This window comes from Panthera tigris, chromosome E3 (genome assembly GCF_018350195.1).
Source record: "Panthera tigris isolate Pti1 chromosome E3, P.tigris_Pti1_mat1.1, whole genome shotgun sequence".
In the NCBI taxonomy this organism is placed as follows: Eukaryota; Metazoa; Chordata; class Mammalia; order Carnivora; family Felidae; genus Panthera; species Panthera tigris.
In genome coordinates this window covers 7759927-7777371 of record NC_056675.1, presented here as the reverse complement: position 1 = coordinate 7777371, position 17445 = coordinate 7759927, and the positions used below count along the sequence as shown (strand labels likewise).

The window sequence follows — 17445 nt, the reverse complement described above, 5'->3', positions numbered from 1 at the left end:
GGGCACATCTTAAAGTTGGTAATTGTGGCACTGATTAGGAAAAAAAAAATCGAGATTACCCAAACGTTTGCCAGCAGAGATGTGGTTGGATCATAGTCAAGGACTATTTTTCACATGGAGGAATATTATGTACATATTAAAAAGAATGGCACTCCTCCAAAAGTTAAAAATAGAATTACCATAGGGCCCAGCAATTCCACTTTTGGCTGTATACCCAAAAGAATTGAAAGCAAAGATGAAGAGATAGATAACCTGGTCACCCATGTTTATGGTGGCATTATTCACCATAGCCAAAAGGTGAAGGCGACCCAAAGTCCACAAAGCCAAAAACTATGGCACATACATACAATACCATTCAGCCTTTTTTTTTAATGTTGATTTTTAATTTTTTTATTTTTTGAGAGAGACAGTGTGAACAAGGGAGGGGCAGAGAGAGGGAGACACAGAATCTGAAGCAGGCTCTAGGCTCCCAACTGTCAGCATAGAGCCAAACGCGGGGCTCGAACTCGCAAACTGCAAGATCATGACCTGAGCCGGAGTCGGATGTTGAACCGGCTGAGCCACCCAAGCGCCCCTCGTTCAGCCTTTAAAATGAAGGATGTTCTGACACATGCTGCAACACTGAGGACATTATGCTAAGTGGAATAAGCCTGACACAGAAAGACAAATAGCATATGATTCCGCTCATAGGAGATGCCTACTGTAGTCAAACTCATAGAGACAGAAAATAGAATGGTGGTTGACAGGAATAAGGAGTTTTTGTTTCATGGGGACAGAATTTCAGCTAGGGAAGATGTGAAGGTTGTGTGGATGGCCAGTGGTGATGATGTCACAACGCGAATGTACTTAATGCCACTGAACTGCACACTTAAAAATGGTTAAGAAGAGGTTTGCCTGGCTGACTCGGTTGGAAAAGTGTGAGACTCTTGATCTTGGGGTCGTGAGTTCAAGCCCTATGTGGGGTACAGAGATAAATAAATTTTAAAAAAACAAAAAAAAAATTTTTGAGAATTTTAATGGTTAAGATGACAAATTTTTTGTTGAGTATGTTACCACAATTAAAAAATAGTTTAAAAATATTAATTGATGTTATTACACTTTGTTAAAGTTTATTCCTGGCTTAAGGAAAAACATAAAGAATGGTGGTAGAGCTGTATGCTGTGATAGTGGAAAGGGATCCTGCGTATGTTATTAAATGAAAGAGGCCGGAAGAGTCCAGAATGCAGGCAACAGGAGGGACGAGCCACCTCTGGGAAGGGACGGAGGAGACCTTGCCGACACAGGTTTAGAGACTTTCTAAACCACAAAGAGGTGGTAATCAGACAAGATGGGAAGACACATCCAGGAAGGGAGAATGTTCCAAGCTTAGAGGGAGCATGACACTTTTTTGAAGAATGGTGTGGGGGCGGCGGGGGGGGGGGGGGGGGGGCGGGGCGGGGCGCGGAGAGGCAGGGTCCCTGGCTTGGAGGACCTTGGATGCCATAGCTTTGAAGGGCCACTAAAAGTTTTTAAGCCACCAGGGTGACTTGATCCCACGTACATTCTCCAAAGGCTTCTGTGGCAGCCTCGGCAGATAAGGACCAAAGAGAGGCTGGTTGGAGCTGGAGAGACAGGAGGGGAGGCTGCGGAGGGCGAGGGATGGTGGTGCAGCTGGACGGTAACATCGAGACAGCAGGAGTGGGGAGAACTTTGCAGGAGCCAGGAACAGCGGTGCTTGTGGGCTAATCTAACCGCACCTCGTGTCCTCTTTGTTGCACAATTATTGTCCTCGTTTTCCATGTGTTGAAACTGAGCTCTTCGGAAATGAAGTCCACTGTCCGGCCCAAGAGCATGGCTCCGACGGTGCCCACAGTGTGGCCTGCAGACTCCCACCGTTGTGTTGGGAACATCCAGAGGAGGTCAGGGCCCCACCCCCACCCCAGCCACAGCCACAGCAGCTCTGCTTTGACCTGTTTCATAAATGGCAGTCCTACATAAGACTGCAGCGGAAGGGTGGTTTTGCCCCTTTTGAAAAGGCTGTTGACTCTCACCGCGCATATGGAGCCGTATCTAGGCTGGAGGGCCGGTCAACAGCGAGCTGGCCTCTCCCGTCCAGATTTCCCATATCCCACCACACCCAGGTGTTTCTAAAAGCCTTCAGTTTCACTCCCTTCACCTTGGCAGCCCCCCATTCCCTATCATCAAATCCATGCCCAGCGCGGCTCAGTTGGTAGAGCATCTGACTCTTGGTTTCAGCTCAGGTCATGATTTCATGGTTGTGGGATTGAGCCACACGTTGGGCTCTGTGTGGACAGCAAGGAGCCTGCTTGGGATTCTCTCTCCCTCTCTCTCTGCCCCTACCCCACTCATGAGCGTGTTCTCTCTCTCTCTCTCTCTTTCTCTCTCAAAATGAATAAACTGTAAAAAAAACTTAAAAAAAAAAATCTATGCCCAGGGGTACATCGAAGAGGGAAGTCCTAACACCCTTCGCAGTCCTGGGGATTCCTGCCCACATGAGCCCAAAGGGACTGTGTAGGGGTCCGATCCGGGGAGAGAGAAATCCTCTGCCCCTTTTCATCAAAGTGGGGGATGTAATGGATGCCCGGCCCAAACGCTGATCTACCCTTTCTCCATACCAGGTTAGGAGAGCAGTCGAGAGAGGGACAGCGCCAGGAAATGGTTAACCCGGGGAAGAGCAACAGAAGTCAATTGATCCACAGCCCCTCCTGGTTGGGCAATAAGTCCTCCGAGGGCTGCTTTTGCTGACCTCTCTTTGGCGCCACAGAGCCGGACAATCTCAGCTTCCAACCTGTCCGGGGGTGGGGGTTGGTTCACAAGTCAGGACAGGAAGGGCTGGCGATGTGGGAGGGAGCCCCCAGGCTCTGCATTTTGGGGAGTCATGAGTGCACAAAGACCCAGAGGGCTTGTGGCTTGACCAGCCTAGCAGCTGCAGGGATAGGTGTGAGAGACCCTGGTATGTGGAAACCCTGGGGACCACTCCAGAGAAGTAAAGCCGGTCTTGGCTTCACTGTGTTTCTTTGGACACTTTACTCACCCTCTCTGGTCCTTAGTGTGTGCTTCTGTAAAATGGAGAGACTAGCATGGCTAAATTTTGTTTTGTTTTGTTTTAAAGCAGGAATTGTGTGTGGGTCATGTAATTTTTTAAATCAAGAAGAGAGAGTTCATGGACATTTGGGCATGACTCATATAAGTTGGGAAACCATACTCCTGCCTGCTTTTCTGTTGCCAGTAATCTTTCATAATGTCACAGTTTTATGATGGAATTTTAGAGGAATTAACCTTGACCAGCTAGAGAAAAAAAAAAAAAAAAAAAAAAAACGTAGTTAACATTCAGCTTAGGTTGCAATGTCTAATGTTGCCAACTCAACTCCAGCAACACTTGTCTTCTTTGGTGAGAAGAGGATTCTGAGCAGTTCCAGGAACATCTTAGGTGACCTGTGAGCTGGGGTCAGGCAGGTGCATTTGGTCAGCCTGATGCTCAGGCCCAGGGAGAAGGTTTGGGCCAATAGGTGGCAGTCAAGGTGGGGTCTCCGGCTGCTGGAGGCGACTGAGTTGGCCTCCAGTGCTGGAGACTTGGGTCTGGGAAGGGTGGGAGGTAACTTCTGCCCATCTAGGGAGGAAGGAGGAACCCCAGGCAGGGGATGGAGCAGGGAGGAGTTGATGGAGCAGGGAGTGAGAGATGGATGGGCCTAAAGCCTCATTGACCCAGAAGTGCTCCCTCTCCTCCAGCTGCTCCCTCTACGCTCCTTTCCCCGTGGTCCCCACTTGGGGCAGAAGAGGGAACCAGGGTCAGAGAACCTGGATCCTGGTCCTTATCTTCCTCTCAGTGTCTTACGGCCTGGGCACGGCCCATAATCTCTCTGAACCTTGGTTTCTTCCTCTGCAAAATGGAGATCCTCTACCATCTCTGCCTTCCTCTCTTGGTTAGGAGAGCAAATAAGAAAATGCCCCGAGAAAGCACCTTGTAAATCGCAAAGCACTCTACAAACACAAGGCAGTGCCATTAAACAATTATGTAACCGGCTGACTCAGAACTGGGCTGTGCCGGCTCCTGTCCTGCCAGGAAGTCAGAGGAGCTGGCTGGCTGTCGTTTACCTGGTGGGACTGAAGTTTTCTTCTCCCCATCCGGCAAACGGGGATGATACTGAAGGTCCTCCTGTTTCGTGGATTGGTGGTGAGAATCACAGCAGGTCATGCCGGTGCCAGAGTTTAAAAGTTGTGAATCATCATCATAATAGTACAGAAGAGAGTTCACACTCCCTGCCTGTGCCTGAAAAACATCTGGAATCTGGAGACACCCTCCCTCCTTGGGTATCTATGTCGCTTCGCAGGGACTTGAGCCTTCACCAGGTCCTTCCCATCGGGGCCTGTCCATACAGTCACCTACAAAGCCGGCTCTGTCCACGTTTATGAGCTCCTGTCTTTTTGTCTCCAGTGGGGAATGCCTGCTTTCTCGGAGGACACCTGGGCTGTGAGCGGCGCAGATGATCATTTCATGTTTTTCTAAGCACTCAGCACAGAAGCTGGCACCCAGTAGGTACTCCGTTAAGTGTGGAATAAATGAGTTATGTGGGTTTTTTTTTTAAGTTTTTTTTATTTTTGAGAGAGAGAGAGACAGACAGGCAGACAGACAGAGTGCTACTGGGGGAGGGGCAGAGAGAGAAAAGGAGAAAGAGACACAGAATCTGAAGGAAGCTCCAGGCTCCAAGCTGTCAGCACAGAGGCCGACGCAAGCCTTGAACTCACGAGCCATGAGATCAAGACCTGAGCCAACGTCAGATACTTAACCAACTGAGCCACTCAGGCGCCCCATATGTTTCGAATGTTTTAACATACTGGCCCAGGTCATATAGTTGGGGTCCCTTAACTAGCTAGGTACCACATCAGGCTAAGATGTGCTTAGGGGTTGAGTCCTCAACCTTGTGTTCAGGTCCCAGCTGCCATTATTAGCTGCATTCCTTGGATTTCAGGACAACCCTCTTGACTTCAGTTCTGCCAGAGAGAAAGACAGATTCCTCCCTTCCTGATTCACAGCAGTGGGGCGAGAACCAGATGCCATCTGTGGAAACCGCAATACAAACTTCTATTGAAATGTGCCAAGATCGGAGCCTTAAGGGTTCTTTTGCAGGCCAATTTGTTTAGCATTTCCTAGCGGGGCCTGAAGAGGGCACTGTACCCCAGGAGCTGGATTGGCCAGGTGAAAATTCTCCCCTGGATCCACCCCTCTGTGGATTCCTCCCACCCCTGCCCCCATCACGCTCCTATACTTCACAAATACCCTCCAAGCCTGCAACCTACCCCTAATTTTTCCTGCTGCAGATTGCAAAACTTCTCTCTCTTTTGCATATTTTCAGGGGTGCAGCCTGACTTCTCTGTTTTGTGATAGAAACAGAGAGACTGATCCTCCCATATATGTTAATGGCCGGGATCTGGATCCTGATGCAGTTTTGTGTCATCTTTTGCTGTCTGCACTGGTCTCTCCTGGGCGGTACTTTACAGCGGAAGCATTATGTCTGGGAAGGAGTTTGAAGTTGATTGTCAGAGTAATGAGTAAAATTAGACGTAGGGATGGAGAGTGGAGGCCGTTTGTTCTGTGTCCCATATCCCGGGGAAGCAGGGAGCAGGTAGGGATTCTGCGGAAGGAACAAGCAGAAGAGGGAGGGGGTCAGTGCTGGGGGAATTGGGGGTTCCTGTTGTCTTGACCTTGGCAGTGACTTTATTTCTTCATCTGTTCAATGGGAATGACAGTGGACACTTTCTCATAGAGTTGTGCAAGGAATCAAATGAAGTCGAGTAAGGGAACCACCTGGAAGAGCCATGCTCAGTGAGACCCTTGTCGGGGAAGGTGGCTCCTTCTGTGAGTTACAGGGTAGAGCATTAATAGTGACCATCGCCGGCAAGGAAAGAGGGCAGCGGGATTTAGAGGTGGCAAAGGCGGATTCTGGGAATGTGGCTTTAGCCAAAGGCACCACAGAGAAGAAGTGAGAAATAATAAGGGTCTAGTATACAGGACTGGGAGCTGTCCCCAGCCACCAAAGGGACTCTTCCTCCTGGCTCCTGTTTCCTTGATGGCGGCTGTAACTCACTAAAGAGAGTTGCCAGCTGCCTACTGAGGAATAGCCTTGAATGGAGCCACCTTATTGACCAGCGTGGGCAGAGCTTGTGGCCTCAGGCCCAGTGGGGTCAAGAGGTCAGACAGGCCATGCGAGGCAGCACGTAGGGCCTGACCCCCTCCAGCTCTAGTTTCCCAGGACTGCTGCCTGCTGCCAGGGTGGGAGCAGGGCCAGGGAAGTGGGGTGCTCCAGGGGAAAACAGAAAAGCCAAGAGCCATGTTGTGGTTTCAGTTCTTGCCGGTGAGATTGAAAAATACACAAGATGTGGACCCACTGGGAGCCAGGGGCCAGCCCCCATCCCATCTCCCTGGCTCCCACCACCCTTCGTCCGGCGGGCTCTTACTATCATGGGAGTGCCCATGAGACCTGGAGAATTCATGGCTCGCCACCTAAATTCTCCGGTCCCTCCTATCCCTGCCTGATGGGTGCACGAAGAGGCATCGGCCCTCCACCTTGTCCCGGCATCACGGTTCGGCAGGGCACCAAGATGAGTTTCGGTTTCTCCCCAGCAAGGCTCCATCCCCAAGTTTAAGCTGATTTCCTCCAAATTCCTCCTGCTTCGGGGCCTCAGGCTGGCCCTGTGACATCCTTAGATCTGAGTTGCGCTCTGGACAGTTCCTCTGGCCCTTGCGATGTCACCACTGGCCGTGGAGTGTCCGTGGGACAGGCTGGTGCTGAGCTGATCACCCCCGACAGGGGTCAGGAGTGGTGGTGCAGAGGGCGTGGCACAGGCAGTGGTGGTAAGTGAGGTGGTGGACATGCCCGGGGTGGGAGCACCTGGTCACCTGTCTCCTCTTCGGCAGGCCTCCCCTGTGTACAGCGTCAGCTTTCCCCGCAGGAAGTTGGAGTAGATTCGGAAAAGTTTGCACAAAGTATCGACAGTGAATGTTCGGAGTGGAGCAGCAGAGGTTGCCTCTGGAAGGGAGGTGGCTTCCTTCTGCCAAGGAGAGAACAGAAGGTTACCGCAGTGCCGGGGCCCCTGGAGGGAGATGGGATTCAGGCTAGAATCGGGAGGGGGATGAGAGCCTCAGTATTTCTTGGCAGGGGTCCTTCTCCCATTTTACAGAAAGGGCAGAGAGAAGTGAGGCCCCCCCCCACCTACGCACCTGGGCTCCCAGTGCCCGAAGCAGGGAGGTGAGGCTGCGCAGGCTGCTGACGGCTTTATCCACATGCAGCTGCAGGGTCTCAGATGGCTGGGAGGAGTTGGCCAGCAGGGCCTGGCCCCGCAGGATGGCTTCTGAGAGCAGGGCGAGGCCCTGCCAGACTTCCACAGCCTGCTGCCCGACCTAAAGGGAGTGGACACTTGGAGTCAGCAGCCCAAGCCAGCCCCTCCGTCTCAGCAACCCCAAGCACCAAGCTGAGCAAATGAAGCCATGGAATCAGTTTTGTTGAATGAATGAATGAATGAATGAAGAAAGGAATAAATGAATGGACATACTGCATTCAGCCCTCACCTCCTTCTATCATTCTCCCTCCCACCCCAACAGGTTCCCAAAATGAGACTCCCCAAGAAGAAGGAAAACATAAACTCACGTCCATCCTCTTCCAGGTATAGAAGTTGACCTTGGTGTCTGGGACAGTGATATTCTCACTGAAGCTGCAGCCTTCAGCACAGCCCATCTGAAATGCACGACCCCCGAGTCAGGCTCCCCGAGGGCTCCCCTCCACCACTGCCCCTTACCTAGCTTCCAGGTATGCATTGGGGGTACCACTTTTATCATTGTTACTGGGGGTTCTGGCTTCCCACCTCCCTGAGCCAAGTGCCAGGAAGGGGCTCAGCTTCCTGGATCTTGGAGGACCCCCCACCCCCAGGACTCCTGAGAGTGAGTTCTGTGGAATGTTTTGTGGAGGGGGCCTCACCGTGACATTTTCGGCCTCCCTGGCCTCCAGAATGTACCTCTCCAGGACTCGGCTGTCACAGATGAGGCGAGGGGGGGCGCCCAGGACTGGGAGGCCCAGGGGAAGCAGCAGCAAAGATAGCAGAAGCAGCAGGGCAGGACATTCTAGAAAAGAGTGCCAGGCTGAGTGTGTTTGGAAGAGCAGGTTCACACATCCCGTTCCTCTGCCCCCAGCTTGTCGCTCCCACCCCGAACCTTCCCAGCGCTCGGGTTCTGCCTCCTTGGCCTTCATTCAATCCCCGCCACCGCCGCGGTGAGCACACCCCACCCCCCAAACTACCGGCATCCCCTTCTCCCGGGCAAACTTCAATCCCGGTGTGACAGAGGCTTCCCCTCTCGCAGATCCCGGGGATTGCTCCAAGACCCAGGTATCAGCTTCCTCCCCACGCACGGAGCCGCCCCTCTTCCCCCCCGAACCCGCAAATCGCGTCCCCGTGCCCGGGTCAGATTTCACCTTTTCCCGGCGGCTCCGGGAGCCCTGCCGGCACGTGGAGGCTGCCCCACCCCCCTTGCCCTTCCGGGGTCCTTGGCAAGTTGTCGGTCCTTGAACCCGGCCACCTCGGGGCCACTCGCCCCAGCGGTAAATTCCTGCTCAAACAGGGGCCCAGGCGGGCGGGGGCTCCTCCAGCCGGCGGGTACTCACCGCACGACCCCATCTCCGCGCCTCCCCCGGCCCCTCAGCGACCAGGGGCTCGGCCGGCGCCCTTGCCGGGAGCCCTCATCCCGGGAAGCGCGGCGGGGCAGGGCCGGTCTCACGCCCTGAAGGAAGGGGCCACCGTCCGGGGGCCGCCGAGCCGGGGTCGCGCACAGCGATCGCAGGACTGCTGGCCACGGTCCGCGAGGACTGGCGCGCGGCGACCGGTCGGGGTTGGCCCGGGGACTGCGGCTCGGCCGGGGGTCGGGGCTGTTATCAGCATGTGTGCGTGCGTGTGTGGGGGTGGGGGGCAGGCTGTGTGCGTGAGGGGTCGCCGGAGGTAGGGGCCAGAGGGGTCAGACCGGGGCAGGACGCCTGGGTCGGGGGTTCGCCGGGGCGGGAGCACAGCGGCCGCAGGCGCGGAGCGGGGCACCGGTCTGCGCGTCCGAGCCCGGGTTCTGGGAGGTGCCGCTGGGTGCGCACCCGCGGGAGGGGTGCCATTCTGGGAAAGGCTGGGGGCCTCCGACGCTCCCTGGGGGTGGGGGAGGGGGGCGTCCCGTTCTCGGGCCAAGGTGGGGGGGGTTTCAGAGTTGGGGGTGCCGGTTCCTGCGAGGCAGCTGGGTCTGGAGGCCGGGAAGGTGCTGGCAGAGGCGAGTTGCCTTCCTCTCACAATCCCGCTACTTCTAGAAGCCAGTATTTGTTCGTGGTCTGGAATTTTATGGGGGCACACGAAGCAAGAACTCTGGGGGTCTTCTCTCCCCACTCATCGCTTTCCAGGACTCTGAAAACCCAGAAATGGAACTTTCGGGCACCTGGTATGTTGTGCAGGACAGGCCATGCACTTTGACATCCTTTTTGTTGTTTTTGTCTCTGACCTGTGATATAAGTTAGTCTGCGTGGCAGAATTCTTAAGAACTCTGAAATAGAGCTATCCCCCAGAATGATGGCTCTTCAGATTTGCAGCTCAGCCTTTGGGGCTTCTAGGAAGCATCCGGGCAAGCTGTCTAGAGCAGGAGTCCAAGGCTGGCTGGTCTCTCAAACCTTGGAAAGGCCTCAGTGCCCTGACCTATCAAATGGGGCTGATGAAAGTCCCAGTCCCAAAGTCCTACAAATACAGATGGTTATATATATTCCTTCACATCCTTACCAGTTCTGTGATACTAAAGATATCTCATTCAAGCCATCGGTGCCTTCTTTTGTCAAGTCAGCTGACTTTTGCAAGACAAAAAGATGTGTTTGAGACCTTGCTCCCGCTTCCTGGAGTTTGTAGCTTACCGTAGAGATAAGATGGGTACACAGGGCAGTGTGTGAGGACTGGAGTGTGTGGAGCCTAGGTGGAAAAGTTTGAAAGAGGCAGAGCTCACTGTTAGCCGGGGGAATCACGGAAGATTTGATGCAGGAGGTGACTTGAGCTCAGCCTCGAAGGGCGGGTAGGATTTCCATGGGAAGTGATGTGAGGCGGGGGAAGAGGCTAGTACAGCAGGGAAGAAGGAAGATCCGGGATGGTCAGGCATGTCAGGGGGGAGGGTGTGGAAGGGAAAGGTGGACACAAGGCCAGAGGGCTGGTTTGGGAGGGGTCAAGTTGGGAAGGGCCTTGCATGCCACTCTAAAGAATTTGGATTTTGTTTGAAAAGAATGGGAAAGGGGCGCCTGGGTGGCTCAGTCGGTTAAGCGTCCGACTTCGGCTCAGGTCATGATCTTGCAGTTTGTGAGTTCAAGCCCCGCGTCGGGCTCTGTGCTGACAGCTCAGAGCCTGGAGCCTGCTTCAGATTCTGTGTTTCCTTCTCTCTCTGCCCCTCCCCTGCTCATGCTCTGTCTCTCTCTGTCTCAAAAATAAATCAAACATTTAAAAAGAAAAGAATGGGAAACATTCATTCATTCATTCATTCAAGAAATGACTATTCCTCTAAGAAATATATATGAGTACCTAATTGTGGCCAGGGACCTGGGGATAGAGCAGTGAATGAAACAGACAAGAACGCCTGCCTTGGTGGAGCTGACGTTCTGGCAGCAAGGCAGATGACAAACACAAACATGGGGATCTCCGGGGCACCTGGGTGGCTCGGTTGGTTGAGCATCTGGCTCTTGATTTCGGCTACGGCCATAATCTCGCGGTTGGTGGGTTTGAGCCCTGTGTTGGGCTCTGCGCTGGTATCACGGAGCCTGCTTGTGAGTCCCTCTCTGCCTCCCCCGTATTGCATGTGTGCATGCACTCTCTCTCTTTCAAAATAAATAAAACTTAAAAAAAAGAAAAAAAAAAAGAGGCTCTCCAGTGGCAATAAGGACCAAGGAGAACAGACATGGAAGTGGCCAGGAGTGACTGGGGAGGCTGCAATTTTAGATGGGCAGTCGGGAGAGCCTTGCTGAGAGGGTGACATGAATAAAGTCCAATGGAGGTGAGGGAGGGAACCATAAAGTGGAGAGAGAGCAAGATCAAAGAGGGGCTCAGAATGGTGACCAGGAGAGGCCGGGAAGCAGAGGCTGGCCTGCTTCCAGTGGGAAGGAATGAGGGTCTGACTTGCTCAGATCCTGCCCCTCTGCCCTCCACTCACCTCCAGCCTGCTCTGGGGTCCCTCCTCAACCCTGCTGTACTGGCTCCCGGTCTGCACACCCTGCTATGCCCCTGGTGCCAATTTCCCTCTCAGCACCCAGGCAGCCTCCCAGCCCCGCCTGGCCCTCGGAGCCCGGTCCTGCTTCCCTCCTAAATCCCAGCTGTGGGACAAGCACACGCACGCTCACGTCCACACACGTCCACACATGCGTTCTGTCCCGACCCCTCGCCCCTCCCCAGCCTCTGCTCTTCATTCCCCCGACTCCTGCGTCACTGCCCTGACCTGACCATGGAGAGGGGGCCAGGGACAGATTGGAGGGGGGGGGGGGGTAGACACTGCCTGAGGAAAGGGAGGAGAGGAGGATTTCGGGCTGTGGGACCTGCTGCTTCCTTCGTAGCAACTTGTCGGAGGTGCCTACACCCCTGCCTTCAAGAAAGGAGGGGAGATGGGCCAGAAGGACCAGCTTCTAGGTGTTGGGGCCTGCTGGACAGGGGCGGTGCTGGCTCATCCTCTAGGGCTTTTGGAGAGAGCCCTCTGATGGCAGCTTGGGAGAGAAGGTGCAGGAGAGGATCTTGGTCCACCCCACACCCAACCCCTGAGCTGAGGTAATCCTACTAGAGGGCAGAGGGTGCTTCGGGGCCAACTTCAACCCAAATGCTCTTGGCTACTGCCCAGCAGGGTCCAGCTATCTGCCCATGACATCAGGGGACCCTGAAGAGCAGAGAGAAAACAGGAAGCTTCCCGGGGCTCCCCCCCTGCAATGCCCACCGCCCCGTGCCAGGGCCCCCTTCATCTGCCTCCCTGTGCTCTCCTAGTATGGCGCTGACCACTGCAAAGGGTCTCCTCCCCAACCTCTGCAGTCAATCCCCACTATCTTTCCCATTGAACAGCCTCTTCTGTGTCACTCCCCTGATCAGGAGCCTGCTATGGCTCCCAGTTGCCTCAGAACTAAGACTGCCTGTGTTCTGCCCTGTGTCTACCTTTCCAGCCTATTTTCCTACTTTGTTCATTCCTGCTCCTTCCATCACATGAACTCAGATGCTTCCTGCCTTTTGCTCACTCTGTGCTTTCCACCTGGATCACCTTCTCACACTCTCTCTCCCCACATCGTTCTTCAAAGCCCAAGCCCGAGCCTTAAGTCCTCTATGAAGCCTTCCCTGATCCCCCAGCAGGAAGCTGTCCCCTTCCTCTGTACTGCCATCATTTATGGATGTGGCTTAGGCCTCTTACTGGCTGGGCCAACATGCACAGCTTTCAAGATTGAGCACTGTACAACTGCAGAGGGTGCCACTCACAGGCTTGCTGGGAATGGTACTCCCTGGAGTCACGCAGCACGGGTGACTTGATCACCAAAAAGAGCAAAGGACAGTGTATGGCAGGTCTGGCTCACTTTGGTACCCCCCGGGCACCCAGCATGTTGCCTCTTTACGGTTAAGTCTGGCTGGTATTAGGCAATCCCTCCACTCCAGACACCTCTGCCAGAGAATGGGAGACCTAGAGTGGGGAGGTGAGCCACTCATCCTCCGAGTGCTTGCTGGAGCCAGCCTGGACAACCTAGCTCTGGGATTGCAGGGGCCCGTGAGGCCTACATCCACTTCCTGAGCAGCAGCCACTGAGGCAGGATCTGAAAAGGGATGGGGTGACAAGGAGGATGGCGGGGGTGGAGGCAGGCTCTGTTCCATGGAGCCTTCCTGGCAGCCAGTCCAGACTGAAAGTCCAAGGAGAAGCAAATTTACGGTTCCCCTGAACTGCCCCAGACCCCAAGGCAGCAGGAAGCCCCAGCTGCCTGGAGTCGTGTTGGGGACGAAGAGGGGGGCCTCCGGGCTTCTCTTCCATCCTCTTTGCAAGCAGTGGCTTCTCAGCTCGGCTGGAGAGTTCAACCAGTGGCCCAGAAGACGTTCTGTGCTGGGAAGTGAGGTGGCCAGGGACTGTGGAGGGTGCGGTGGGGAGGGCTTCCTGGCCCTTAGGGAGCTGGGAAGGGAGCAAGAATGCTGGAGAACAGATCCCCGCTGGAGAACCAGAGAAAGTCCTGTCCGAAGTCAGTTTGGGGAAACTGAGGCAAGGGTTGCTTTCTTGGCCATAAAATAGCCAGTGGAACCAGACATCCAGGTTTCTGCTCTCAACAAGCAGCTCTGTGGCCCAGTGGCTTCCAGGGGTTGTCCTGGAAACAAGGGAGCCCGGATTAGTGGCCTGATCTGCCACTTACCAGCAGCCCACTTGGACCAGTGACTGTACCTCTGAGCCTACGGATGGCGAAAATGATAGTGATTGCTTGCCAGAGCTCTCGTGAGATTATGTAACACCTCGAGCAGGGTAATCAATAAGTGCCGGCTGTTACTACTGCACTATCTCTGCTTTATTGTCCCTCCTACTTGTCCTCACTTGGGAGGCCTAGAGACCAAATCTCCAGCATATTCTCCAGACTTCCTCCACTGTTCCCTCTGGGGCGCTGGGCACAGGCTCAGGGCACCTCGTGTCTGGTGTTGTGTCCGCTATGCCAAGCAATTCACCGGAAGACGTCGTGAGAATGGAGAATAGTGGGTTGTGGATGGAGGTATCTTTGGGTGTGTATACTGATGGCACTTGGAGAAACTTGCCCCTGAACACAACCGAGCGAAACAGAGTCACTGTGGGAGTTGCAGAGGCAGATACCAAGACATGTCTCAAATGGGTCAGCCGGGGATTCCTTGCCCTGTCGGTGTGGGTCTCCTCCTAGGGGGGCCCAGAGAAACCCTAAGGATCTTGAACTGAATGAGGCCTTTGGGCTCACCCTAGACACGCCCTGAAACATGATGGGCCACCTTTCTTGAACACTTGTCTCCTGAATCCCCCAAATGTTGGAGTCCTTGAAGGTGGGCTCCCAGGGCACCAATGCCTCCGCCTCAAGCTCCAGAACGACCCCGGTTCGGTTTCCGTGGAAAGCGTCTGGCGAATCCTAGGATCTGTAGCTCACTAGTATTGCTGAATATTCCTAAGCCCCCTCCTGTATCTCCCAACCTGTAATCAGAAGACAGAGCTGCTAAGTTGACCAGAGTAATGTTCCTGTCCAAAAATAAGACTAGAAAATCCTAACTGAAGCAAAACATGACTGGTAATGTCAACACGAGTAGTTTGTTTCTCCCGTGTGAGGCCTTTGCAGGCGCTCGGTTGTGAGTACAGACGTTTCATTTTGTTGACGTGCGGCTCGGGGACTTTTTGAGGATTTGGTATGACCTCTACTGGGCGGTATTATAGGCGCTTTCTACTTAGAAGAATATAGGCCGAGACCTCAAGGGAAGTTTATAGAAGCCTTAGACATACTCCTGCACATCCAAATATAGCAGATATTCTCCCAAGCTGTTCACGGTTCACTGAGAACCAACAAATATCAAGAACCTGTTGCTCGACCCCATAGGCATCCCTTGATCTGTATACAAGGGAGCCTCTCTGCTTCTGTCTTATTTCAGGAGCCAGCAAATAAGTTTAGTACTTTCCGGAAAGTATATTTTTCTTGCAGCCAACAAAATTCATTGACTCTGAACAGGAAAGGACCTAGGAGGTCCCATGAAAGTGAAGGCCCACCCTCTGCTTGCAGACTTCCAGTGGCAAGATATTTGATGTTTCTCAAGAGAGCGGAGGCTTGTTATAAAGTGGACGGCAAGCTGTCCTTCTATACATCCATCCATGTAGTCATTAGGTATTTATTTGTTACTGGATCAGGCAATGAAATCACTTCTTCTCCTTGAGGTTATCTTACCAGTATGATCACTAACTCCCCTGATGACCCCACCTAGAGAACAGAACAAAGGAACACGCTTCGTAAACAATTAATGTTCTCTTATTACAAAAATGATACGTGATCACTGAAAATTAGAAAATATGGCTAAACCAAAACATAGGAGTTAAAAAGCACCCACAATGCCATTATGGCATTTCTTTTGCCGGACAAACTTCTAGTCATCCTTCAACATTCAAGTCAAAGATGACACCATTAAGGGGCGCCTGGGTGGCTCAATCTGTTAAGCGTCTGACTTTGGCTCAGGTCATGAGTTTGAGCCCCGCGTTAGGCTCTGTGCTGACAGCTCGGAGTCTGGAGCCTGCTTCAGATTCTGTCTCCCTCTCTCTATTCCCCCTCCCCCACTCATGCTCTGTCTCTCTCTCCCTCTCAAGAATAAATAAAAAAACATTAAAAATTTTTAACAAAAAGATAAACGATTAAGGCAGAGCCTTAAGTGGTCATATCCAGGCATCTTTCTTTGTGGGATCACCTTTGCCTCACCCCAAACCCTGGTGCAATTGGACCTCTGCTCCCTGAGAAACTACATTCATCACAGACTTTTCAACCAACTTCTCTAGAGGTTCGTGGGTTTAAGGAACACGCCATTCTTCCCCCAACTCCTGACCAAGCACCCTGCACTCAGCCCATCCTGAGTATGAGGACCTCCCCAGGAGGATCATCACCCAGTCCAAACCAGTTCATGTGTCCTTAGGGCCTGTCTTCTTCTCTCCCAGGCAAGCCACAAATGTAAAAGCCAACAGAACTAGTAACCCGGCCTTGTAAATCAAACACACAAATCCCCTTTCCACCCCCCTCCCTATTCCCACAGAGAGGCCCAAAACCATTTCTTTGCAAAATGGCTCACATTAACAATAGTAGCTTTTCTGACTTGTGGAGCCTGTACTAAATGCCAGGGACGGCTCCCAGCACTATGCCAATTATTTGTCTTTTTAAATCTGTCTCACTCCCTGTTGACTTTATAGGACCAGTTTCACCCTCTCTGGGAGGCGGGATGCTTAACAGATCCCTGCAACTAGTGACTGCTCAATAATGCTATGGGTGATGAGCAAATGTCTACACCCTCCTCCAAAATAAGGCATTTCAATTCTGGCCTCTGGGGATCTGCTTTTGAAGTAAGAGGTCATTTTGAATGCCTGGTGGCCTCTGCAGCTGTTGAGTAAAAAGAAGGGAGGGGAACCCCATTGGGACACACCTTCTGCCCCACCCCCTTCCCTTTTCCCAAACTCTGATGGAAGGTGCTTCAGTCAACAGAAGGAAGCGGAAAAGAGGTCTTGGTTGGCCTCCCTACAGGAGGGATCTGGAGCGCCCTGCCCTGCCCACGGTGCGTGGACTCTAGCAGATGCACGAGCCTCCCCCACGCCCCCTACCTCCCCACACACTAAAGGGCACGCTCCAGGACCCACTCTTCCTTCAGCAGCAATGTCCAGGAGCTGTTTCTGCAGACCTGCCACTGAGGGAAGCCCCATTGGCAAGCAGTGAGAGGACTTGGAGTAGAAACAACAAATAGGCTGGGAGAGGTAGCTGCCAAAACAAACCAAATGCAAAAGGGCTGCTTGCCACCACCTCAGCTGGGCCTGGGCCAGGAGCACAGAGAGATGAGAACACATACGTGCAGAGAGACACATAGTTCCAGCAAGCTCCCTATTCTGCTCCTGGGGGGCTCCAGGGCAAGGGAGCCTTGCAGTCAAGGCTGATAGGGGGACAAGGTAGGTGGCTATGGAGTGGGGTGGGGGTGGGGGACCTGAAAGAAATGTCTCTGGTCTTGTCTCCCTTAAGTCTCCCCAGTGCCCCCTGCTTTCTCGCCACCCTGAGTCCCACGATACACGCTGCCTATTCATGACTCCCCTTTGTGCATGCTGACCCCCCTGCCAGAGATGTCTGTCCTCTCCTCTCTTTTGCCTGGCAAACTCCTATTCATCCTTCAATACCCAAGTCAACAGTAAAACCATTTTAGACTCCAGCAGGAAGCTAGCCATTTCATTCTCTACATTCCCAACTCATGGCTACTCTTACATCTTACATAACTCACCTTCTCACTCATTCACGAATTTGTGTATCTACCTTCCCAGTTAAATGAGGAGCTCCTTGAAGGCAGGGGTTTTTGTACTGATTTTGTATCCCAGGGCCCAACCCAGGCTTTGGCTCACAGTAGGCACTCAGCATGTTTGTTGGAATGACGCACTGGTCTGGTAAGGAGTCCCCTTGCCCGAGTTGCTGGCAGTCAATGACCTGGCATCAAAGTCCCTCAACAGGAATATCCAGGCCAGAGGGAGGGTTTTTGAGAAATGAGAAGCCTTATTTTCAGAACCCCAAACCAAACTGCCTTCAGGCAAATTAGAGTAAAACCTCTGTTACTTTTAAGTCAGAGGCTTTCCAACTCTTGTGACTTCGATCGATGGTAAAAAACACAATTTCTATCGTAAGTAGCACATGTGTAACTCTACAACTACCCCTAACTGGAAAGGCACTA

The 17445-nt window shown here is 53.1% G+C and overlaps 1 protein-coding gene across 2 annotated transcripts; it reads right to left on the bottom strand.

Moving 5' to 3' along the window:
- Nucleotides 1–6339: 6339 nt before the first annotated feature.
- Nucleotides 6340–8667, bottom strand: EPO (erythropoietin). Of its 2 annotated transcripts, XM_042971901.1 has the most exons (5): nucleotides 8655–8667; nucleotides 7974–8116; nucleotides 7647–7733; nucleotides 7220–7399; nucleotides 6340–7050 (listed from the first exon to the last, which is right to left on the bottom strand). In XM_042971901.1, the coding sequence occupies exons 1-5, from the start codon at nucleotides 8665–8667 to the stop codon at nucleotides 6895–6897; spliced, it is 579 nt and encodes a 192-aa protein (XP_042827835.1). In that variant the 3' UTR covers nucleotides 6340–6894. The 2 variants fall into 2 exon arrangements, with proteins under 2 accessions (XP_042827835.1, XP_007073977.2); XM_007073915.3 differs by lacking the exon at nucleotides 8655–8667 and having other exon boundaries at nucleotides 7974–8419.
- Between the last annotated feature and the right edge of the window lie 8778 nt (nucleotides 8668–17445).

Bases quoted from the DNA above. Each gene is read 5' to 3' on its own strand.
- EPO (XM_007073915.3), bottom strand. From the start codon at position 8,243: ATGAAGGCCAAGGAGGCAGAACCCGAGCGCTGGGAAGGTTCGGGGTGG. The intron at 7,734-7,973 runs GTGAGGCCCCCT...CGTGCATTTCAG, and splicing joins GGGAGGCCGAAAATGTCACG to ATGGGCTGTGCTGAAGGCTG. The intron at 7,400-7,646 runs GTGAGTTTATGT...CACTCCCTTTAG, and splicing joins ATACCTGGAAGAGGATGGAC to GTCGGGCAGCAGGCTGTGGA.